This window comes from Eleginops maclovinus, chromosome 1 (genome assembly GCF_036324505.1).
Source record: "Eleginops maclovinus isolate JMC-PN-2008 ecotype Puerto Natales chromosome 1, JC_Emac_rtc_rv5, whole genome shotgun sequence".
Classification (NCBI taxonomy): domain Eukaryota; kingdom Metazoa; phylum Chordata; class Actinopteri; order Perciformes; family Eleginopidae; genus Eleginops; species Eleginops maclovinus.
This window is the reverse complement of record NC_086349.1, coordinates 28040407-28065232: the sequence shown is the minus strand read 5'-3', so window position 1 is coordinate 28065232 and position 24826 is coordinate 28040407. Positions and strand designations below refer to the sequence as shown.

The following is a 24826-nucleotide window of genomic DNA, read 5'->3' as shown; positions in this document are numbered from 1 at the left end:
GATCATTTTATACACAAGAGTTGGTGCTGATCCGACTGCAGGACGGATCTCAGTCTCAGGGAGGAGACGTTAGAGTCATGATCCAGAGGAAGTGACGTCTTTACCCCCCAGCTAAGAGTCCAAGAAGAGACATCAGAGACTGGAACGACCTTCAGCTCTCTCATTGGATTAGTGAGGACGGCTTCAAGGTGACTGTCTGATGGGGGAGGACGGTATAATGTGACCTCACTTCTACCAGCAGTCATCCATTAAACCCAGAACACACTCCTCCTAAAGAGTGTACACACACACACACACACACACACACACACACACACACACACACACACACACACACACACACACACACACACACACACACACACACACACACACACACACACACACACACTCACTGCATGCTTCATCGTCTCCAGCACTAATGGGTAAGTGGGCCAGCGTTAACAGAGGAGCCAGGGATAAAGTTCTGCAGGACGCTGTAATGAGCCGGCAGTGTGAGGCGAGGCGAGCTGAGGGTTCATCGTGATGACGCCGTGCTCCTGACCCAGCCAGACCAGAATAAATTATGCTGATTGGCTCGTTCGCTCTGCAGGAAAACATGTAAAGGACTGAGGTCGTGTCTCTGGAAAAGCACGTGTTGTATTTGGGTTTTCTGCACACTGCACACAGCAAAGAGCCCCCACTTTGTGCAGACTGTCCCATTAATTGGTCTTTAATTGGCGTATATCTGAGCTGAGGGACGAGAGGGGGACAGTGGTCGATTTCTCTATGTTACGTTTTCCATCCCAAAGCTGACACACATTTATAATTAATCTCCTGAGCTCTGCAGACACTAATTCCAGCTCTCAGAACGACCCGTGGTGATGGGAGCAGTGGAGCTGGTCTCTAATGGAAGACCCTGCTCTCCCAGTCTGAGTGAAGGTGTTCAGTGGGAGTAGATGCCACCACTAGATTTAGATCCTGACTGATGTAGATGTTGCATGAATTTGGACTGAGACTGCAGAGTGAGACATTGGACCACACCTCCCAATCAAAGAGTCCCTGTTCTGCTCCCTGTGGTGCTCCCTCTCCTGTACTTCTATGGGTTTTAGTGCATGTCAATGGTCTGCAGAGGCTAAAATCCCTGTGTTCCTCCAGAAGGGGTTTCTCTCCCGCCTCCATTGGACTCAAAGTTGACTTTTGAATTTCTGATTTTTCTCACAATTCAGATTTTAGCAAAACTTCACTTTTTTTTCATAATTTCAATTTTTCTTTTTTGACTATTTTTTAAAATTATAATTTCCCTTTTTTTTCAGAATTCTGACTTTTTTTCTTTTGAGTTTTCCCAGTATTCACACTGGGCTCTGGTTTCAGTCAGAGTGACGTAGCACTTTTTCCCGCTGAATGATCCTGACCGGGTGGTGATCAGCAGATGGTGGGGCTTCACCGCTGTCAGAGATTGCCTCATTAGACGCCCACTGATACCCCCCGCTGAGGACATGTCCTCCCTCTCATTCAACAGAAGCAGTGTGGGGGTGCAGGCGGAGTACTGTGACGGTTTGTTGGGTAATAGCTCCACTGCCAGACGGTGGTTTGACCCCCCCCGGTGAAGGGATTCACAGGAACAGATCTTCTGGCTTTAGAGTGCTTCCTGTGCCACGTTATGATGGAGGGTGTCACCTGAGTTACGCCTAAACATTGCTTTGGTATTCCTCTCTTTGCCGAGTGTCTACCTCCTCTTCCTCCAGGTTTCAGCCGTGCCAGCAGCCTGACTGGTTCTGCACCACCTTAGAGTAAACTGGAATATCTCCACCTCTATTGGATGGATTTCCATGAATGTTGGTATGGATAATTACAGTCCTCAGAGGATGACTTCCTTCTCATTTAGGGTTTAGGGAGAGGGAATATGTAGTACAAGTAGAAGTACTCAGGTCTCGTACTTGAGTAAAGTAGAAGTACTCAGATCTTGTACTTGAGTAAAGTAGAAGTACTCAGATCTTGTACTTGAGTAAAGTAGAAGTACTCAGATCTTGTACTTGAGTAAAGTAGAAGTACTCAGATCTTGTACTTGAGTAAAGTAGAAGTACTCAGATCTCGTACTTGAGTAAAGTAGAAGTACTCAGGTCTTGTACTTGAGTAAAGTAGAAGTACTCAGATCTTGTACTTTAGTAAAGTAGAAGTACTCAGATCTTGTTCTTGAGTAAAGTAGAAGTACTCAGATCTCGTACTTGAGTAAAGTAGAAGTACTCAGGTCTTGTACTTGAGTAAAGTAGAAGTACTCAGATCTTGTACTTGAGTAAAAGTAGAAGTACTCAGGTCTTGTACTTGAGTAAAGTAGAAGTACTCAGATCTTGTACTTTAGTAAAGTAGAAGTACTCAGATCTTGTACTTGAGTAAAGTAGAAGTACTCAGATCTCGTACTTGAGTAAAGTAGAAGTACTTAGATCTCGTACTTGAGTAAAGTAGAAGTACTCAGATCTCGTACTTGAGTAAAGTAGAAGTACTCAGATCTTGTACTTGAGTAAAGTAGAAGTACTCAGATCTCGTACTTGAGTAAAGTAGAAGTACTCAGATCTCGTACTTGAGTAAAGTAGAAGTACTCAGATCTTGTACTTGAGTAAAGTAGAAGTACTCAGATCTCGTACTTGAGTAAAGTAGAAGTACTCAGATCTTGTACTTGAGTAAAGTAGAAGTACTCAGATCTTGTACTTGAGTAAAGTAGAAGTACTCAGATCTTGTACTTGAGTAAAGTAGAAGTACTCAGGTCTTGTACTTCAGTAAAGTAGAAGTACTCAGATCTTGTACTTGAGTAAATTAGAAGTACTCAGATCTTGTACTTGAGTAAAGTAGAAGTACTCAGGTCTTGTACTTCAGTAAAGTAGAAGTACTCAGATCTTGTACTTGAGTAAAGTAGAAGTACTCAGATCTTGTACTTGAGTAAAGTAGAAGTACTCAGGTCTTGTACTTGAGTAAAGTAGAAGTAGTCAGATCTTGTACTTGAGTAAAGTAGAAGTACTCAGGTCTTGTACTTCAGTAAAGTAGAAGTACTCAGCTCTTGTACTTGAGTAAAGTAGAAGTACTCAGGTCTTGTACTTCAGTAAAGTAGAAGTACTCAGGTCTTGTACTTGAGTAAAGTAGAAGTACTCAGGTCTTGTACTTGAGTAAAGTAGAAGTACTCAGATCTTGTACTTGAGTAAAGTAGAAGTACTCAGATCTTGTACTTGAGTAAAGTAGAAGTACTCAGGTCTTGTACTTGAGTAAAGTAGAAGTACCAGAGTGTAGGAATACTCTGTCACAGTGAAAGTATTCTAAATGTTCCTCCAGTGAAAGTAGAAAGTACTCTCCTCTAAATGTACTTAAAGTAGCGACAGTAAAAGTAGTCATTGTCTGATTGGTCCATTTCAGAATAATATCTCTGATATGTTTTATAATGATTGATCATTAAAGTGTCTCAGAGCTGGTAAAGGTGCAGCTAGTTTGAATGGCTTTGTATACTGCAGGGTAGCTGCTGGATGTACTGCAGGTGAACTACAGTCTGATTTAAGGTTTTCAATACGACAAAGACCGTAGTACTTATAAGTGAAGTATTGTAGTATTTCTTCCAACTTTGCATCATCCTCCTCCCTCCATCCTTGACCCCCCCCCCCCCCCGTATGAAGGACCATCTAATGGCCACATGACGGCACAAAGGCTCCATTGTGTCCTGCAGCACCACGTTCTGCAGGCCGTGGTGCTGCCCCCCCCCCCTCGCTCTCTGGAGATATGATGCAGGCTGCTAACACGAGCTGACAGGCGGGACAGAAAGCCGCCCTGTGAGAGGCTCTTCACAGGGTGTGTGTGTGTGTGTGTGTGTGTGTGTGTGTGTGTGTGTGTGTGTGTGTGTGTGTGTGTGTGTGTGTGTGTGTGTGTGTGTGTGTGTGCTAACAATTAGCCGCCTCTATTGTTGTCCTGGAATCAGCTGATGGGTTATACGCCTCTGTGTGGAGAAATCCAGGGCAACCCCCCTCAAAGAACATGGGAACCAGTGCAGGAATGTGAAGAAGTACATTTTCTGAGTATTTGTATTTCATGCTTTTCATATATATATGATTCTGCATAACGAGTACTTTGACTTCTGGTCCTTTAAGTATATTTTCATGCTTTATTTTACAGGACTTTCACTTGAAACAAGTATTTCTACTTCCAGTTATTTAAACGATCGCACCCCTCCCCTGTAACATGGGAACTGGATTGACCCGTGTGTGTGTGTGTGTGTGTGTGTGTGTGTGTGTGTGTGTGTGTGTGTGTGTGTGTGTGTGTGTGTGTGTGTGTGTGTGTGTGTTGTGTGGTGTCCCATAGCTTCTGGGAACATGGACCGCAGGATTGTGGTTTTCCAGTTGCACGGTGAAGCCGGAGCATGCTTTTGTTTCCTCGACCTAAATTCCTCACATTCATTGTGCCTCGCAGTAAACAGACCATAGAGTTACATAATGGAGACCCCCCCCTCTGTTTCACCCTGGGGAGAGCAGCAGAACCCACAATGCACTTCAGTTATTAGCACCATACTGTACACCAGTTATACTCTGGAAATTGGAAGTGTGGGAGTATGGAAGAGGAAGAGTGGGAGTATGGGAGAGGAAGAGTGGGAGTATGGGAGAGAAAGAGTGCGAGTATGGGAGAGGAAGAGTGGGAGTATGGAAGAGGAAGAGTGGGAGTATGGGAGAGGAAGAGTGGGAGTATGGGAGAGAAAGAGTGCGAGTATGGGAGAGGAAGAGTGGGAGTATGGAAGAGGAAGAGTGGGAGTATGGGAGAGGAAGAGTGGGAGTATGGGAGAGGAAGAGTGGGAGTATGGGAGCGGAAGAGTGCGAGTATGGGAGCGGAAGAGTGGGAGTATGGGAGAGGAAAAGTGGGAGTATGGGAGCGGAAGAGTGCGAGTATGAGAGTGGGAGTATGGGAGAGGAAGAGTGGGAGTATGGGAGAGGAAGAGTGGGAGTATGGGAGAGGAAGAGTGGGAGTATGGGAGTATGGAATAATGGGAGTATGGAATAATGGGAGTATGGAGTAATGGGAGTATGGGATAATGGGAGTATGGAATAATGGGAGTATGGGATAATGGGAGTATGGAGTAATGGGAGTATGGGAGAGGAAGAGTGGGAGTATGGGAGTATGGAATAATGGGAGTATGGGATAATGGGAGTATGGAATAATGGGAGTATGGGAGAGGAAGAGTGGGAGTATGGGAGTATGGAATAATGGGAGTATGGAGTAGATGGGAGTATGGAATAATGGGAGTATGGAATAATGGGAGTATGGAATAATGGGAGTATGGTATAATGGGAGTATGGGATAATGGGAGTATGGGATAATGGGAGTATGGAGTAATGGGAGTATGGGATAATGGGAGTATGGGATAATGGGAGTATGGAGTAATGGGAGTATGGGATAATGGGAGTATGGGATAATGGGAGTATGGGATAATGGGAGTATGGAATAATGGGAGTATGGATAATGGGAGTATGGAGTAATGGGAGTATGGATTGGGTTATTAAACATTAAGAGAATGGGATGATTGGGAACCGTGTGCTCTGTCCTTTCTCACAGATTCCCAACGACTGCTTTGATGCAAACAATCTGGTCCCCCAGAGGAGTGAATGGGAATCACCCAACTTTGAGGTCACACTGATTCGTGATACTTTCACCTAGGGAAATATTAAAAGTTTAAACAGCTCGTTAAACTCTGGACTTGATTGGACTAAAAGTGTTTTGGGATAGCTGGAAGGCCTCTCCAGATGTCACACTTTAAGTTAAAGAGTTGATAATCGGTGTGTATGTGGCAGAATGATCTTAAACCTGCTATAAATCCCATAATATTCACTCTACATACATGATCATTCAGATCAGAAGAGTTGGATTGTTGTCAGTGTTGTGTCGATGTCTTCATGACGAGCTCTGGTTTCAGACAGAGGGTGAAAAGAGCATGGAGACATGTCCCAGGAGAGACAGTCAGACTGTTCTTCTACAGCTCTTCATCAGGTCTCCTGGACCCCTCAGAGCAGCACACCTGGCTTTAGGGAAGCTAACACTCACACACACTCACACTCACTCACACACACACCGTTGGCCATCAAGAGCACCTCAGGGTTCAGTATTTTGCCCAAGGATACATCCACATCTTGACTGCAGGGCTGGGATCCAACCAGCAACCTGCAAAGACGACCACACCCCCTCTCGGCCACAGTCTCCCTGGTACTGAACGTCAACAGGATGATTTACAATAGTTCATTAGTCCTGGTTTTTTATTCCCCTACAAAGCCAAGTCCATTTGACTTCCTGCTCTCAGGTTCAGAGCATAAGTGCTGCTCCTCTCTGAGGCTCTGGTGCAGTGGGATGTTTCATTCAGAGTTGAAGCTCATATGGCTGAATGCTTTGTGTTGCTGGATGGATTGAACGTATGATGGAAGCTGTTTCATCCTCAGATCAAAGCAGCTCTGCAACAGCTTGTGAGTGAGCTGGTCTCACACCGGGCTGCAGATATTAATGTGCAGCCCACAGCAGAAGTACGCTCATGTTTTAATCCTGCTGCTGGAGCGGTTATCCTGCTGATGTTCAACTCTGCGCACACTTCAACATCTCTCTGAGGCACACAATATCTTCTGGCATCAGGGGATCAGGCAGACATGGACAGCAGCTCTGAAGAGAAATTAATTCAAGACCAGAGAAAAGAGCAGCAGCTGTAGGATGTAGGTTCAGATGAGGCACGTTACAGATGTGTTTGCATGCTCAGCTATAGCTGTGAAGTCCTCTCTGAAGTGCTGTCCCTGCTGACGGAGTGCAGGGTGCAGTGCTGGTGATTGATTCCTGCAGAGAAACGGGAGTCATTTCCTCTCTGCAGGCCTCCCCTCACAGCAGGATTCCTCTCTGCAGGTCCGTCAGAGGAAGCTGCTTCTCTTCTTCCTCCTTTAAGACCACTCCACACCCCTCACTGTATGTGACGCCATTATATAGCTTTCATTCTGCCTCTGATGACACCTACAATGCTGGAGTTAAACACTGTTTATTTTCCTCTCTGAAAACGGGATTTGCAGTAAAACGAAATGTTATTTTACTGTGTTTCTGTGCGTGTTCCGTGAAGGAGAGGCTGTTCTGACCCCGCCCCCCCCCCTCTCTCTGCAGGGAAGGTTCTGAACACGGACCTGCGGCACTACCTCAGCCTGCAGTTCCAGAAAGGCTCTCTGGACCACAAGCTGCAGCAGGTGATCCGAGACAACCTGTACCTGCGCACCATCCCCTGTGAGTAACCCCCCCCCCCTGTAGCATCAGTAATACACCTGCAGCTCTGCATTCACTGCTGCATGCATTTTATTCTTAAGGAGACCAACACTCCCCCACCTCCTAACGGACATTAACTTATTTCTTATATTACAAGTTGTCTAAAGGTCCTGTTTGAATATTCTAATGAGGCGTTACAGACTCAGGTAGAGACTCCTGGATGAGGATTGAGAGGCTTCATTTCCACTAGTCTGAAAGCAACACAGCCCAGAATACTTAAAGATGGATTCAAACACACTGGACATCAGTTCCTGCTTTCCATGTATCACTTAGAAACAGGAGGAGCTGTACTTGATGGTTAAGGATAAAAACAGAAGTCTTATTACACGAGACGTCGAGGGATTTAAACCTTAGATTGTCCTGTGTCTGCAGCACCATGCAGACTCTAAATTAAATCAGGGTTAAACCAGAGCATGGGGACTGCTGTCGGGGCTTTATTAATCATCATGTTGAAGTGACTGCTCTTTATGCTCGGCAGTCAGTCTGGGGTGGGGTGATTGATGTGTCTTTATATACCTCAACACATTACTGCTTATTATTAAAATGAATGCAACTTCAGGAATGCTTTAACCCATCTCTCCCTGCATGCACGGTGTGAGTAGGAGAGGAACTCAGCTGATCAGAGGCCGAGAGGAGACGTGTTTGTAGCCTGCTCAGAGAGCTGCAGCTGCTCTTTGTTTCTGCAGGACTCTACGTCCAATTTAAAATCACTGGAGTGTGAAAACAAAACAGTTCAGGCCTGATTTCATCTGTTGTTAACAGGTTCGCTCTGTATATATCTGAGACCTGGAATATAACGTTGAAGGAGAGGATAATAGGGGACCTTTAAAGTAGGACAAGTTCCTCCTGGATTCTCCATCAGTTAGCGTTACGTAACGCCTCATCAGCATATTCAAACATCACATTTCAAAGACTTGAAAAAGGACGTGTGGTGGTCTTAATGTCAGTGATGAAGTGGGGGGGTTTCCTGGTGATACCCGCTGGTTTAGACGTTGTTTTCCTCCTGAGGTGATTCAGGTCCTCTCCAGCAGCTGTGCTCGTTACAGCAGCTCCTCCTCCTCCTCCTCCTCCTCCTCACACAGATACCCTCATTAAGTGCCACTCCTGACTCCCATAAAATAAAAAGAGCAACAGTTAAGGAGGGTGCTCGGGGGTCCAGGCGACAGGAAACCCCCTGAAGCGTGGCTGAATCCTGACCCTGAACTCACCACCGTCATTTATTCTATGAAGCTGTGGGGAATATCCTCCAGGAGTGTCGAGGCTGGGAAACTAGGAAAGGAAAGAAGATTAGAAATAGAGTGCCCCAGGTTTACCCGCCTTCTGAGGAGAGTGGCAGTGACAGAATACAGCTTTGATGTGGGGATGAAAGTTCAAAGTGAGTCTACCGAACGCTTATCTTAAGCCCCTTAATGTGAGGAGTCCTTACAGAACTCATCAGCGTTAGACGGAGACCCTTCCCTTTAATACGGAGCTCCTTTTGATGGAGTAAGCTTCCTCTCAGATCCGTCAGCTCCTCCCTCTGCTTCAGGACTTCTTTAATTCACATCTCAGATCAACTTGTTGATGCTTTAGTTTGAGCTCACCTACTTTCATTCAGACTTCATTATCTGCTCATTGTCGAGGGCTGGAGGTGGGGGGGGGGGAGCGAGCTGTCTGTGTGTGTTTTATAGTTTGTGTAGTTATGTTTAAGGACCCCCTCGACATTTAAAAAAATCAACATTTAGGGAAAAAAGGCAGAAATTTGAGGAAAAAGTGATAATTTTGAAAAGATAATCGAACATTTTTGAAAGTCGACATTAAGGAAACTTTTCAGATTTCTTTTTGAAGTCCGGGCCACTTGAAGAAGGAGTTAGAATACAAATAATTGATCATTTTGAAAAGATAATCTGACATCTAAAAAAGTCAGATTTTTCAAGAAAAAACTGAAACGTTTAAGAAACAGTTTGAAATTCATAAAAGTCAAGATTGGAGAAAAAAATCTGAAGTTGGAAAAGAAATCAAAAGGAAATCAAAAGGAAATCAAAAGGAAATCAAAAGGAAATCAAAAGGAAATCAAAAGGAAATCAAAAGGAAAAAAGGCTGGGAGACAGAATGTGTGACCAAGCTGATTCAGCCACAGTTAGAATGGTGCTAGAGGGGCTGTCCTTCAACACGTTCTCTATTCTGCATTTGATACAAAGGTCGCATTAATTCCACCTTGAAATGATGTAAGCATTAAAGATGATATCATTTATTTCCCTCTCTCCATGTCAGAGCAGCAAGAGCTTCCCCTCTCTGATTCTAAGCTGTAACCCTCGTCTGTTAAAGCTCCCTAACCTCCGATGTGACAGCAACACTTCAGACTATCATCTAAGAAGCACTGGCTGCTGTTCTGAGGTGTGAACTGTCAGTGGGTTTGAGAGTGTGCAGGTAGCAGAATACAGAATGAAAAGATTCCCTGCTCCCTCATATCTCCTCCTCTCCCGCTCCGCTGCTCTCCTGGGGCTTCTCTGTTTGACGGGATAATAGATGTTCTCTCTGCAGCAGAACGAGCCTCTCTGCAGTCGTGTTGACGCAGAATAAAGATGAGTTTAGAGGATCTGTTCCTTTTATTGAAATGTAAAGTCCCTGCAGCGAGCCGCGCGGTTCAGCCGGGGATTCCTGGAGAATCGGATCAGATCTGAGACGAGGCTGAGGCGAGGCGGCGCGTTGGGAGCGTGAAATCATCTTCATAGCGATATGTGTTCAGAGCCTCCGGGGAGAGGACCAATGAGGCACAAACAGAGTGGCGGGGGAGTAACTGGGGTAACTGTTTAATAACTTTGACTTACGATATGAGACTTGAGGAGCTCCAGTGTTTGAGGTGAGAAACAGAGTTAAAGGAAGTTTTAAAAAAATCCAAATTCTCACTTTTTTCTGAAAATCTCAAAATGTTCAACTTTAAAAATATATATATTTGCACAGATCTCCCTTAAGTCTTCTTGAGGTACAAATCAAACCAAATATCTAGAAAGAAGGAGAAATGTATGTTTCAAAGCGCAGGATCGAGACGCAACCCTGTGAAGCATGATGTTCAGTTCCACAACCCTGAAGATTTTAGCTTTGGTCTTTCAAAATGTTGTGTACTCTTTATTTTAACTCTAAACACTTTGACATTTAAGATGCTGTGAGGTCTTCTTAAATACATTCTTAAGGTATGGCCTAAACCAACGTTTCCCTTTATTTCTGATAAATCTCATCAAACTGTGTTTAGTTACTTTATGGCCGGAGCAGTGTGAGGGATTTTGCAGAACATCACAAACACAGGTCGAGCGTCGATGTACACTCACTGAAACTTTCTGGTCCTCCTCACTTTATTTCAGCCTTAGTGTTTCATTACATCCTTAAGGAGCAGAAGCGGTGCTGCAGCTCGGAGTTAAAGTGAGCATTTAAAATCCTGTTCCTCACCACCACCGTCCGTTACTCCTCCTCTGACTGCAAGGATTATATTTCTGTTTCATGTTTTAATAATGAATTCAAAGCGCTGTGGTCCCTGCTCTGCTCACTATTCATGATGTAGACACAGATGCCCCCCCCCCCAGGGCTGTATTTGGACTGAGTCATATCCCAGTGAGCATGTTTAGATAAACCCTCCTCCCTGTAGTCAGTGAATGGTATGGTCCACTTGTCTGAATTTTAACCTGTGTCCCTGTGGGCAGGTACCACTCGGCAGCCCAGAGAGGGGGAGGTCCCCGGAGTGGACTACAACTTCATCAGCGTGGGGGAGTTCAGGGAGCTGGAGGAGAGCGGCCTGCTGCTGGAGAGCGGCACCTATGATGGTACGTCCCAATGCAACACACACTGCTACTTACACTAACATGGGGATTCAGAGCTGCTGTGAGAGACTCCAGTGAGACTCTGCCCGGATGATTTCACTGCACCTTCATCACAGGTGCTTCCCCTCGCTCACTTTAAATTACTGCAGTAGTGTCTGATTGTTGGACCTCAGTAGTTGAGTTCTCTCACTGCTCCCGAACAAACTGGACCCAGCAGCTGAACAGTTCTTCATATACCAGACGTTAACCTGATGCACCTGAGGGGATCAGGTGAATACCCGCCAGATGTTCTCCTGCAGGGAGACCCTCACACGATGCATCTGAAGTGTATGAGGGCTTGTTGTGTTCCACTTCCTGTCCCGCCCCCTGACCCTGTGCTCCAGAGAGAACGAATAATAGATCTGCTGTGACTCATTCTGCACACACTCACACACACACACACACACACACACACACACACACACACACACACACACACACACACACACACACACACACACACACACACACACACACACACACACACACACACACACACTCAGATTCAGAAGCTCTCAGACATTAATCATTAATGCTGTTGACCTCTGAGAGCCTGTCTCACACACACACCTGAAAGCAGAGATGTTTACCTCACAGTGAATGATTTCCCTCAGGTCAGTCATTGACTGCAGGTATTGATGCTGTGGGGGGTGCAGGGTTCAGTACAGTGCTTCATTAACTCTGGATGAAGCTGCATTTTAACAGAAGGAGGTTATTCCTTAGCATCAGAAGCTAAACCCGGACACAGATGGGTAGATAGTTGAACTCCCTCTGGAGGGGATACAGGGATTCTAGCCTCTGCAGACCATTCACATGCACTATAGGACACACTACAGGAGAGGGAACACCACAGGAAGAGGAATGGGGCCTCTATCATATATTAATAATTAATAAGAGGCGCTGGTTGTATTTCATTTAATCTGTACCTGAGAGATAGTAGCTCTGCTGCAGTAATCTGACAGTGTTTCTCAGATCTGTTGTCATATCTTCCAACGTTAGAGCAAACCTGCAGCGAGCATGAAGAGGAGACGTGTTCCTGAGGCGCCGCTCAGCATCAATCATCACAGCTCCAGCGCTCAGCATTCAGTCTGCAGCTTAAACAAAGAGAAATATTCATTCTGCTCACAGCAAGGAGTCGGGCTGTAATACCTGTTACCTGAGGAATCACTGTGTGTGTGTGTGTGTGTGTGTGTGTGTGTGTGTGTGTGTGTGTGTGTGTGTGTGTGTGTGTGTGTGTGTGTGTGTGTGTGTGTGTGTGTGTGTGTGTGTGTGTGTGTGTGTGTGTGTGTGTGTGTGTGTGTGTGTGTGTGTGTGTGTGTGTGTGTGTGTGTGTGTGTGTGTGTGAGAATTAGGCCATATCCAATTCCTACCGCTCGCTGCGGCGGGTAAAGGGAAACCTGTCGTATGAATCATTCATGGGGGAGGGGGGGGGGGACAGACGAGCAAGAAGACAGAACAGCATGACTGTGGCAAGACTAACCTTTATACCTTTAGCAGGTTGTGTTTTGGTTCGTCTGCAGCACTGGAAAACTACTCTCCTGATTGTCATGCAACTTGGTCTCAGGGTGCAAGGAAGAACCACATGTAGGAGCAGATCAGACAGTCTTTAAATGAGTGCACATCTTTTCACATATTTTTGCCCTTTTAAAAATCAGTGCATGTTCCAGTTGTTTATTCCGAGGTGAATTGTGCAGCCCTGCTCAGGACGGATTAGTGTTGTTGCACACGTCCAGATAAAATAAGCTGAGAGAAAAATCTACAACAGAGAGTTTGGGAACAAACAGTGCAGGAATAGAGACAGAGGAATTAGGATGGGGGAGAGCGGCTCAATGAGAGAAAACAGGGATGAAAGAAAAGATACGGAGGATGTGTAATTTATATTGGCTGTCAGCACTCAGACACACACACACACACACACACACACACACACACACATACACACTCTCAGGGAGTAGAGGAATGCTCTGTTGACAGGGCTGGCCTGTGAAGTGTTGGCCTCCATTCCAAGCAGAGCTATGTGCCAAGACCCCCCCCCCCCCCCCCCCTCTTCAGGTTCTGGCACTGAAACACATTCTCCCTCCCAACACGACGACACACTGACGCTGTAACGCTCGGTCAGCGGCCCAACGCTGGAAAATATGGAGCTTTATTAGTTTTTAGGTCGACTAAGGCAACCACACGTCTTGCTTAGGGTAAAAATCAAGCTGCAGCCTCTACGTCTGAAAAAAGAGCTGCATTATCTTTAATATGGATTGTATAGAAGTCTATGAGGAAATGTTCCTGCTCCTCTCCTGATGTATTACCTCAGATTGTATAGAAGTCTATGAGGAAATGTTCCTGCTCCTCTCCTGATGTATTACCTCAGATTGTATAGAAGTCTATGAGGAAATGTTCCTTCTCCTCTCCTGATTTATTACCTCAGATTGTATAGAAGTCTATGAGGAAATGTTCCTGCTCCTCTCCTGATTTAGTACCTCAGATTGTATAGAAGTCTATGAGGAAATGTTCCTGCTCCTCTCCTGATGTATTACCTCAGATTGTATAGAAGTCTATGAGGAAATGTTCCTTCTCCTCTCCTGATTTATTACCTCAGATTGTATAGAAGTCTATGAGGAAATGTTCCTTCTCCTCTCCTGATGTATCACCTCAGATTGTATAGAAGTCTATGAGGAAATGTTCCTGCTCCTCTCCTGATGTATTACCTCAGATTGTATAGAAGTCTATGAGGAAATGTTCCTTCTCCTCTCCTGATGTATCACCTCAGATTGTATAGAAGTCTATGAGGAAATGTTCCTTCTCCTCTCCTGATTTATTACCTCAGATTGTATAGAAGTCTATGAGGAAATGTTCCTGCTCCTCTCCTGATTCATTACCTCAGATTGTATAGAAGTCTATGAGGAAATGTTCCTGCTCCTCTCCTGAGTCATTACCTCAGATTGTATAGAAGTCTATGAGGAAATGTTCCTGCTCCTCTCCTGATTTATTACCTCAGATTGTATAGAAGTCTATGAGGAAATGTTCCTGCTCCTCTCCTGAGTCATTACCTCAGATTGTATAGAAGTCTATGAGGAAATGTTCCTGCTCCTCTCCTGAGTCATTACCTCAGATTGTATAGAAGTCTATGAGGAAATGTTCCTGCTCCTCTCCTGAGTCATTACCTCAGATTGTATAGAAGTCTATGAGGAAATGTTCCTGCTCCTCTCCTGATGTATTACCTCAGATTGTATAGAAGTCTATGAGGAAATGTTCCTGCTCCTCTCCTGATTTATTACCTCAGATTGTATAGAAGTCTATGAGGAAATGTTCCTGCTAAAGCAGTGTATGCTTTAGGGCGGGTTACCTGTTTTCCACAGCACATCTTTCAGATATTTTCACATATTTGGTATTCACCAAATAATGCACTAACTTCTAGCCATAGTTGAAGTAAGCTCAGAAAGGCAGAGGATAGAGGCAGAGTGAGAGAGGAGGGGAGTATAAACCCTTGAGATGTTTTCCCAAACTCCTACAACACAAGAGGCGTGTCCAGTTTCCATTTGTGTTTGGAAACAGAACAATTTCACATTGATTAAACACCATGACTGTCAGGCTCAGAGCTCTCCGTTAAGTCTCGCTGCAGATGTAACTCTGGTCACGGTTGTGTTTAATTCTCACGGGTTGGGCGTTGAGATATACTGGCAGCTGCTGACTGAAACAGATGACGTGATATCACTCTCTCACACACACACACACACACACACACACACACACACACACACACACACAGCTTTAGTGCATATTTCAGCTTTAGCTCTGCGGGCACGACAGCTTTTTAATGGGAAGCGAGTTTAAAGGAATGCTCCCTTTCCCATGAAGCCTCTCTTCACTGGCAGCGGCGCGGCTGTGTAATCCACTGACAGAGTGAGAGCTGGCTCAGTGTGTATCCACAGTGTATCCCAGGCTGCGGCTTTACACTGTCCACCCACCGGCGTCAGAGCGTTAATGTAATCACACTGTGCACGTTGTTCCTGCCGCTGATACCTCCAACACCTCTGCTGCGAAGAAAGGGAAGCACGATTCATATTGCATAAGCTGGAACCAGAAGGTGCCGTGGTATATTTTCATCCTCTGTCCTCTCTGTGCATCTTTTTGTTTAAACATAGCCGTACATGAACCCTAGTATTTTTTACTTCCAGTTAGGGCTAGGGCCTCTGATTGTATACAGGTCTATGAGAAAAGGTTCCTAGGATTCTAAAAGTGTCATGAGCTGGTCCACTGTCCTTTGCTTTCCATGCAACCAAGTCGAGACGCACATGATCCTCAATGGCCAGGTTTTCTTTGTCCAGTTAGGGCTACACAATTTATCAAGATTGCAATATTCCTTGTGCATTATTCATATTGCAGGAAGCACTGTGTTTGTGAGAGACTAAATAAGTTTTAAAATCCCTTTGGAAGAAGTGTTTTGGAGCTGCAGAGATATCCTGTCACAGGAGAAATAACAGTTAGTTATTCCCAGTAAATGATAGTTATAGTACAGAGGTGTGTGTGTGTGTGTGTGTGTGTGTGTGTGTGTGTGTGTGTGTGTGTGTGTGTGTGTGTGTGTGTGTGTGTGTGTGTGTGTGTGTGTGTGTGTGTGTGTGTGTGTGTGTGTGTGTGTGTGACTTGCAGTTAGGGTGGTCAGACCCCTCACATTTGTCCTCCTTCGTCAAGGAGGACAAATACGACGCCGGACAGGGCATTGAAAAGCCGGACTGTCCGGCCTAAAGCCGGACGTCTGGTCACCCTACCTGGCCACCCTACTTGCAGTGCATATTACAGCAGAAGGTCAGGAATGTGATCGTCAGTAGGGAGCCCCCTGTGGGAAGAAAGGTTCTTTACTAAATATTACAGGAATTACTGCTGCGCTGCTCGGTGTTTGATTAACCTCATAGCACAATGATGCACTGCCCACATCGTCAGGTGTCTCACACACACACACACACACACACACACACACACACACACACACACACACACACACACACACACACACACACACACACACACACACACACACACACACACACACACACAAAGTAATCAATAGCTAGCTGTAAGTGTATAAGCAGTTAGCATGAGGAGCAGTGAGCATGGGTAGCTTGTAGCCTGAGGAGCGGTTAGCATGGATAATTGTTAGCATGAGAAGCTGTTAGGACAGATTGATATTAGAATGAGGAGCTATTAGTGTGGGAAAGCTGTTAGCATGGAGAATGATTAGCGTGTGTAGCAGTAAGGAAAGATGGATATTAGCATGTGTTTTAGCCTGAAGAGCTATTAGTGTTGAAGCTGTTAGCACAAGAGAGCCGCTAGCATGGGTAGCTGGTAGCAGTTAAGATAGATAGATGTAAATTATATTAGCATGAGGAGCTATTAATGTGGAAAGCTTTTAGCATTATTGGCCTTAAGCATCAGGAGCTTTTAGCATGAGCAGGTATTAGTGTTGAAGCTGTTAGCATGAGTAGCCGTTAACTTGGGCAGTTTTTAGCACAAGGGGCTATTAGTGATGAAGCTGTTAGCATGAGGAGTCGTTAGCATCAATAATTATTAGCATGGGTAACAATTAGGATAGATGGGTATTAGCCTGTGGAGCTATTAGCACGAGGAGTCGTTACCATGGGTAACTGGTAGCAATGGAAGCAGTTAGGATAGATAGTTGGATATTAGCCTGGGGGGCTATCAGCTGTTAGCGTGGAAGCGATAAGCACGAGGAGTCGTTAGCATGGGGAGTTTTTAGCATGAGCAGTTTGTGACATTAATTGGATTAAGCTTTCTAACTGTGTAAAACAAAGCAGTTTTTGTTTTAAACTACTTTTTATACAAAATGATTACACCTTAATAAAGCTTTTTAATAAAGCTGCATCTTTCTGCGCCTCACAGAGTACCACTGTGGAGCCACCTGGGAGTTGAACACATTTAATAACCCGGCTCCAGCCTCGGATCCTCCGGACAGCTCTCTGAATGGATACTTCCTCATCAGTGATGCTCATTAGTGTTTATAATTACCATCCGTCTCACTGCACTTCCTTATTGTGGCCCCTGTCTGAGATCAGCCGCAAATTACCTCCTAATTTAACCCCCGCAATTTACACTCTGCCAGCCGGCATCCTATTAATTACAGCCAGTACCGGATTTAATGGTTTCAGATAAGGTACCGATATTAATGCTTCCCTGGAACACAGCGTAATGTAATTACAGTAATCACTTATAATGCATTGTTTAACATGACGCGCGGGGAAATAATGTTCTTTATTAAGTACCTAATTAAAGCTGAGGAAGAATCAGCTGTTCAGTTGTGTTATTGTAGGGTCTGTTTTCACCTGTACACAATCTGAATGAGACACACACTGACTACAGACACAGGTAGGACTAAAGAAAGACAAACATTCCAAAATAAGTACAAAAAGATTCAAAATATGTTCAAAGTGACATTAAATGACTCCAAAGAACAAGAAGCCAATTATTGAATGGACAGAAAATGACAACCAAAAAAAGACAGATCAACCAAAAAGAGACTTAAAGTGACTTTAATGAGACTGTTAATGATTACAAAGAGACACAAAATGAAACAAATAGTCTTAGAAATACCAAAAAAGAGACTCTAAATTACTACAAACAGACTCAAAATGACTCGTTTTATGAAACCCACAATTATTTTGAAAGGTCATGCAATTAAGAAACCCAAATTTACCAGAGAGTTAAAACAGGAATAAATCTGTGTGGTATAATATAATAAAGCATGATTCTGCCTCATTGTGCTGAGTAATGAACAGTAGTTCAGTCAGTAGATAGTGCTCCCTCCCTCTGCTGTTCTTCCTCCTCTGTTCTCCTCATCGCGCTCTTCCTCACAGTTCCTGGTGTTGGACCCTTAAACCCAGCGCTCAGCCTCTGTAAACACCACAGTTCCTGCAGAGATTGTTCCAGAGAACATCTGCACCTCCACAGCCTCCCCCCCCCTCCTGCTCTGTGAAGTTTCTGTAGTTCCTGCCGGAGGAGGAGGAGGAAGGAGGAGGAGGAGGTGAGGGGTAAAGTGGGTCACCCTCTGATGAAGAGGAGAAGCTCTCGCTGTGAGGCTGTTTGCAGCCTGAGGCTCTGACATGACAGCAGAGGAAGACGGACTTAAAGGGTCCAACGAGAGACATCAGAGTAAACGCTCAATGCTCCCGGGGGGGGTCCTGCAAACTGTTTACCAATCCTCCATGTGAGGGGTGGGTTAGCATGGCTTTAGGCTGCCGATAAGAAGTACATGTTAAAGGGTTCAGGTTATTTAGATGGTAATAGAGTGGTGCAGGGACGGTGGTTTTCTGTGTTGGACCCTGAAGGCAGCATCTCCCAGAAAGCCAATGGGATTTTTCCAATTTGGATTTCAAGCAAGACAGAATTAGGATGATAGCTACCTCGCAAGTTAGCTAGCTACATGCTAACGCTGTCATGCTTTAATAGAGAGCTGCATCCTGTAAAGAAGTGCTGAGATTTAAAGAGTTTATGGTAGAAATGTTGCTTAAAACTGGATGAAAGCACATTTTGGAAAGCTTCTGTCAGACATTGCTACAACATATTAAAGGGGTACGTTTGTGAGAGAGCGCTGTGGTTCGTGGACTCTAAAAACACTATATTTAACTGATCTTTTACGTTAATCTGTGACGTCTTGTCAGATATTTTTGCAGATTTTCATAAATTAGGGAGTTTCGTCATCTCCTTACTACACTGTCTTGTGCACTGCACCATTACCTCGGTTAAAATCACACATATCTCTGAAATATTTGGGATAATGGAAGGACACAACTCATGTAACAAAGGGCTAGTCATTTTCTCCAAACTTGAACAAGGGAAATATAGCTTTGAGTAAAACTTTTTGACAAGCATATGTTGTTGTCTCTATCCCTTTAAAACCAAAACACATTCAGAAAACCATTGACCTCCAGTTCAAGGGAAGGGGTAAAATGCTGAGTCATGTCAGGGTTTGAGACTCATTCCTGCACACCTCTATGGAGGGTAAAATTTAAGGAAATGCAATAAATGTATGAAAAATGACCCCCTTCTGAAGCTCTGTGATTTGTAATACATGTTTTTATTTCCCAACAATGGACCCAATTTGCCGTATTCTCAAACCCACCCTGATCTTGTGATGTTACTCCTTCTTCCTCACTTGAAGGAGGGATTGATACCCTAAAGCTACACATATTCACAGTTAGGTTTGTCTTCCTCTCTTTTTATTCCAGGTAACTACTACGGGACCCCCAAGCCCCCGGCGGAGCCCAGCCCGGTGCAGCCGGACCTGGTGGACCAGGTTCTGTTTGACGAGGAGTTCGACACTGAGGTCCAGAGGAAACGCACAACGTCTGTCAGTAAGATGGACAGGAAGGACAGCGCCGCTCCGGAGGAGGAGGAAGAGGAGGAGAAAACACCTATAGTCAACGGCCTGACTGGTGAGACGCGTCTTCTTCTTCTTCTGGATCCCAACGTTAGCCGCCTTTAGCTTAGCGTTGGAGGCGTGAAGTCATGTGACCGTGCTGTAGTTCCTTTATAGCCCAACATTAGCCTCCTTTAGCTTAGCGGTGGTGAGGTGAAGTCATGTGACCATGCTGTAGTTCCTTTATAGCCCAACATTAGCCGCCTTTAGCTTAGCGGTGGTGACGTGAAGTCATGTGACCATGCTGTAGTTCCTTTATAGCCCAACATTAGCCTCCTTTAGCTTAGCGGTGGTGAGATGAAGTCATGTGACCGTGCTGTAGTTCCTTTATAGCCCAACATTAGCCTCCTTTAACTTAGCGGTGGTGACGTGAAGTCATGTGACCATGCTGTAGTTCCTTTATAGCCCAACATTAGCCGCCTTTAGCTTAGCGGTGGTGAGATGAAGTCATGTGACTCGTGCTGTAGTTCCTTTATAGCCCAACATTAGCCGCCTTTAGCTTAGCGGTGGTGAGATGAAGTCATGTGACCGTGCTGTAGTTCCTTTATAGCCCAACATTAGCCGCCTTTAGCTTAGCGGTGGTGAGATGAAGTCATGTGACCGTGCTGTAGTTCCTTTATAGCCCAACATTAGCCGCCTTTAGCTTAGCGGTGGTGACGTGAAGTCATGTGACCGTGCTGTAGTTCCTCTATAGCCCAACATTAGCCGCCTTTAGCTTAGCGGTGGTGACGTGAAGTCATGTGACCGTGCTGTAGTTCCTTTATAGCCCAACATTAGCCGCCTTTAGCTTAGCGGTGGTGACGTGAAGTCATGTGACCGTGCTGTAGTTCCTTTATAGCCCAACATTAGCCGCCTTTAGCTTAGCGGTGGTGACGTGAAGTCATGTGACCGTGCTGTAGTTCCTTTATAGCCCAACATTAGCCTCCTTTAGCTTAGCGGTGGTGAGGTGAAGTCATGTGACCGTGCTGTAGTTCCGTAGGGCTATAAAGGAACTGCAGCACGGTCACATGACTTCATTGAGAAATCTCATTGGACCAGGGAGATGCTGCCTTCAGGGACAGAAACACCACATCCCTGCACCCTCTTTGCAGCTGTCCTCTCTTTTCTCTAACTCCCTTCCTCATCCTGCCGCTCATACATTATTCTATCCTCAGGGCGGCAGGACCTTTCTCTCTCTCCTCTTCGTCATTCTCTTCCTCCGAACAACACGTCAGGATTAGCTGCTCTGTATGCGAGGTCATCACTAAATCACCGCGCTGCAAAGTCAAAGTCTGCCTGCGATCGATAAAGCAATCCCTCAGCCGGAGACTCTGTCCTCGTTTGATCCCCAACAAAAAGCCAGAGACACAAACCCTGTTCCAGATAAAGGGGAGGGGGCCTCACTGAGGGAGCGTTCAGAAACCTCAGACCTCTCTTACATTAAGCTAGAAAACAAAATGCTAATGCTCCGGATTCAGTGCCAAAGTTTTATAATAAGCATCGTCATGAACAATACAGTTCTCCCAGAGCTGACACACATCCTATTAACGACGTCACAATTAAGCCCCGCCCACTTCCAGGTGAAAATCCTGCTTCAGAGCGAAGCACAAAAATAATAGTGTCTTCATGTCTTAAGGCTGCTGAGTCATATATTGCAGCTCAAACAACAAGCAGATTGAATTACAAGGCCAATGGTGGTCCTGCTGCAGTGTTCCTGCTAATAACTGCAGTATTTGGGGCTTATTTTAGAACATTTCAATCATCCAGATATTTGATATAATATTTTCCACTTTTAATTATTTGTATTGTAATGTCTCGACACACTGCTGGTAACAACATCTTTCCCAAGTTGGGATCAATAAAGCATAAATCTATCTAATGTTTAGGAAAGTCCTGTAGATTGTGTGTAGAATAAATAGCAAAGAATATATCTTATAAGTATAAGAACTTAAAGTACATACTGTTCACATGAAATATGAATTTACAGTAAGAAGAGAAAATACTGGGATGAAGATCGATTGATGAACAGACAGTGTAGGGTTTACATTATGAAAATGATTTGTTCATGATGTGCATTAATGTGATGCATCGTGCCAGTTGGGGGGGAATTAGCACCCACAAAGCAATGAATCAGAGACTTGCTGCTCTCCTCCTCAGAGAGCCCTCCTCTGAGCGTCCGCGGGCTGAGAGAACAGGAAGTCGCTCGTGATTGACTTCAGAGTTAATATTAAACGCAGTTTACACACACTGTCAGCATGTGGACGCATGTATTGTAATATGAAGTGGTGAGCATGTGCAGTAAACAGTGGGGGGGAGACATGTCTGGAGGGGGGCTTTAATAACGCTCGTGCATTTTTGTTGACGGCCATTCTTCCCGTCACTTTGCAAAGCCTGCAGAGGGCTGAGAGCTGCCATAGCCTGGAGTGTGTGTGTGTGTGTGCGTGTGCGTGTGCGTGTGCGTGCAGTCAATAACTCTGACGTGGTGAGTGCACAGACCCCTTGGCGGGTCTTGGCTGAATGAAAGGCCCCGACTCCTGCACAAAAAGGCTCTCGGCTTCTTCCAATCAACAGCTGTCACTTTCCCTCCCCGCCTTTCAATTACCACTGACAAACAGAGCACACACACACACACACACACACACACACACACACACACACACACACACACACACACACACACACACACACACACACACACACACACACACACACACACACACACACACACACAGAGCCAGATGTAAACCTGTAGATAACAGCCTCACACACACACAGAGCAGCAGTGTGTGTGTGGAGCGTTGGTCATCTCCTGTCTCCGAGTGCATCGCTGCTCACATGCAAATCCTCCAGCAGCACAGCGCTTCCTCCCTCTGTCTCCCCCCTCTCGCTCTGTGTCTCCCCCCTCTCCCTCCCTATCTCCCCCCCTGCCTCTCCTAGCAGCCAGTGTTCAGAGGCAGATCCAGAGAGCAGCAGCAGCAGCGATGCAGGGAGCCCACAGGAACTCCCATGGTGCCTCCTTCTCACCCCCTGTCTCTTTCTCCTTCTACCACCTTCCGTACCCTTACTCCCACCCCATCCCTCTGTCCGTCTCCATGCCCATCTCCCTCTCTCCGTGCCGGGCAGCAGAGCACCAGGACCAGGCGGCGGAGTGGCGGCGATCAGTGCCCAGCTACAGCCAGTCCGCGGGGGGGGATCCGAGTGCCTGGCAGCCCCAGGACGAGAGCCAGGAGGCCTTGCCCCAGAGCTGGGAGACGGCCTACACCGAGACCGGCATGGTGTACTTCATCGAGTGAGTAGACGTGCAGTATCCCCTCTTCCCCCTCCCAGGGCGCTTCAGTTTTAGGATGCTAACGTGGGGACAAGGTCCCACAGGTTCACAAATGGGGAATAGACCTTCTGATTGGAAGATCAGAGCTCAGGAGCCTCCTAAGCGATGAATCCACATTACAGAAAGATGAGGCTCAGTTCTGATTCTGATCTTTAGCAAACATGCACTGATAACACGGGACGTTACATAAGTGAAGGGACTCCGTGAGAGGATTAGAAGGTGAAAGCAAGGGTGAAAAGGTGGGTTTTAAGGGTCCTGATCAGGTAGATGGAGGGTCTGCAGGGTCCATGGTTATGATAGTAGATAATGGAGTTCCTTTAAAGTTATCTCTACCCCTCTGAACCCATAATTGCATCCTTTTGGTCGTTCAATACTCCATGAAGCCTGCAGGTATCTGAGCCGTTCAAATTCCCTTAAATCCAACTTCTAGCAGCAACAGCTTGGATGGAAAGGACCGAGAGGTAATACTCAGAGAGGCGATGGCCAGGTAATGCCTGGACATGATGCATCAGCAGACCCCTCCTCCTCCTCCTCCTCCGCCTCCCCCTCCTCCTCCTCTTCCTCCTCCTCCTCTTCCTCTCTGTAGCTCCAGAGTTATCCAGGTGTGCTGTGAGATACCTGCAGTGTTTAAGCTCCTCTCCCTCTCACAGCTGTTGGCTCCACAGTGACAGTGTCTCGTTGGCTGCTGGTCCGTCAGTCAGTCGGCCGTTTGCCTCTGAACTGTAAAGCACAGAGAATCTTAATTCTACTAAATTAAAGATGATTAAGGAACAGTCTCTGGTGTTTGGAGTTAGCGTGTGATATGCTAACTGAATGCTAACGAACCATCCATTCATCGTGCGTTCAACAGGGGTTTTTATAGATAAGTATAGCATGAGGCTAGTATCACTTCTGGTCTAAATTAAGCCCCACCCACTTTCAGGTGAACATCCTGCATGGAAATAATAGTGTCTTCACGTCTTAAAGCTGCTGAGTCATATATCGCTCCTCCAACAACAAATGATTCCAGAGCTCCGGTTACTTTACTTCCTCTCCAGAAAAAAGGAGAGTAACAGAAAGGATGCGATTCAGTTTCAGTGTCTCACTCTTCTACTCCTGATTTCCCCCCTCTCTTCCTCTGAGGGTCCTCTGAGCGTCTGGTCCCTGAAGATGAGTCTCCCCGCTCCTCAGAGACTCCAGCTCTTTGTCCCAGCGTCTGAAATGTGTTTTAAATACTTTATTTCTTCCTGTGCCTAAAGCCCCGTCTGCTCTGTGCTCTGCAGCCACAACAGTAAGACCACCACCTGGCTGGACCCCCGCCTCGCCAGGAGGGCCAAGCCTCCGGAGAAGTGCGAGGACGGAGGTGAGAAAAGTGAGGAAGCACGTTTTATATCTTAGCATGTTTGCTGTACCACAACAGCTCATTTATAGTCCTTTATTCTACATGTGTATATATTATTAGTGTTCATCGTTCTGCAAAGTATTCTGTTCCATCATACTGTGTTCAACTTTGTTTTGGTTGATGTTTTTATCCAGAGCGACTTGCAAGATAATAGTAAGTGCTGCACTTTCCTGCAGCATATATTCATTTCATTTCTTGAGTATTTTGAATCTTGTACGTTGTTGGAAGAGATTTTCATAGTCAAAACTACCCTTTTAGCTCCAAAGGACGAATAACCCTTTGAGTCCTTTGATATCATTTAAAAAGACTTGAACATTAACATCATTCAAACATCAGCATGGGAAACTACGGACATGGCACCCTGAAAGAACACTGAGGTGTGGACTGTTTTTAAGAGAAGTTTTTAACACTAAATGAAGTCAATGAGGACTAATGACAGGACCCCCGATACTTCTCCCAGAACCACCATGATAACTAACATTACATCACTGAGCTCTTTGCATTTTAAGTACACAAACTATGCCTTAGTCAACAAAATGTGCATTTGGAGACCAATGTGTCGTTGCCGAGAGGTGCAGGAATGAGTCCCTGAC

The 24826-nt window shown here is 45.5% G+C and overlaps 1 protein-coding gene across 11 annotated transcripts in view; it reads left to right on the top strand.

Annotated features, from left to right (window-relative positions):
* Positions 1-24826, top strand: part of magi3a (membrane associated guanylate kinase, WW and PDZ domain containing 3a) — a 59147-nt gene that overhangs the window by 17101 nt on the left and 17220 nt on the right. For 4 of the 11 annotated variants that reach the window (XM_063879753.1, XM_063879721.1, XM_063879746.1 and 1 more), the window contains exons 2-6: positions 7132-7248; positions 10965-11084; positions 19355-19561; positions 22651-22813; positions 24115-24194. In XM_063879753.1, the coding sequence (XP_063735823.1) occupies positions 7132-7248; positions 10965-11084; positions 19355-19561; positions 22651-22813; positions 24115-24194 (687 nt within the window). Of the gene's footprint in view, positions 1-7131; positions 7249-10964; positions 11085-19354; positions 19562-22647; positions 22814-24114; positions 24204-24826 lie in introns of all 11 variants that reach the window. The other 7 variants (XM_063879699.1, XM_063879730.1, XM_063879682.1 and 4 more) reach the window with 3 other exon arrangements.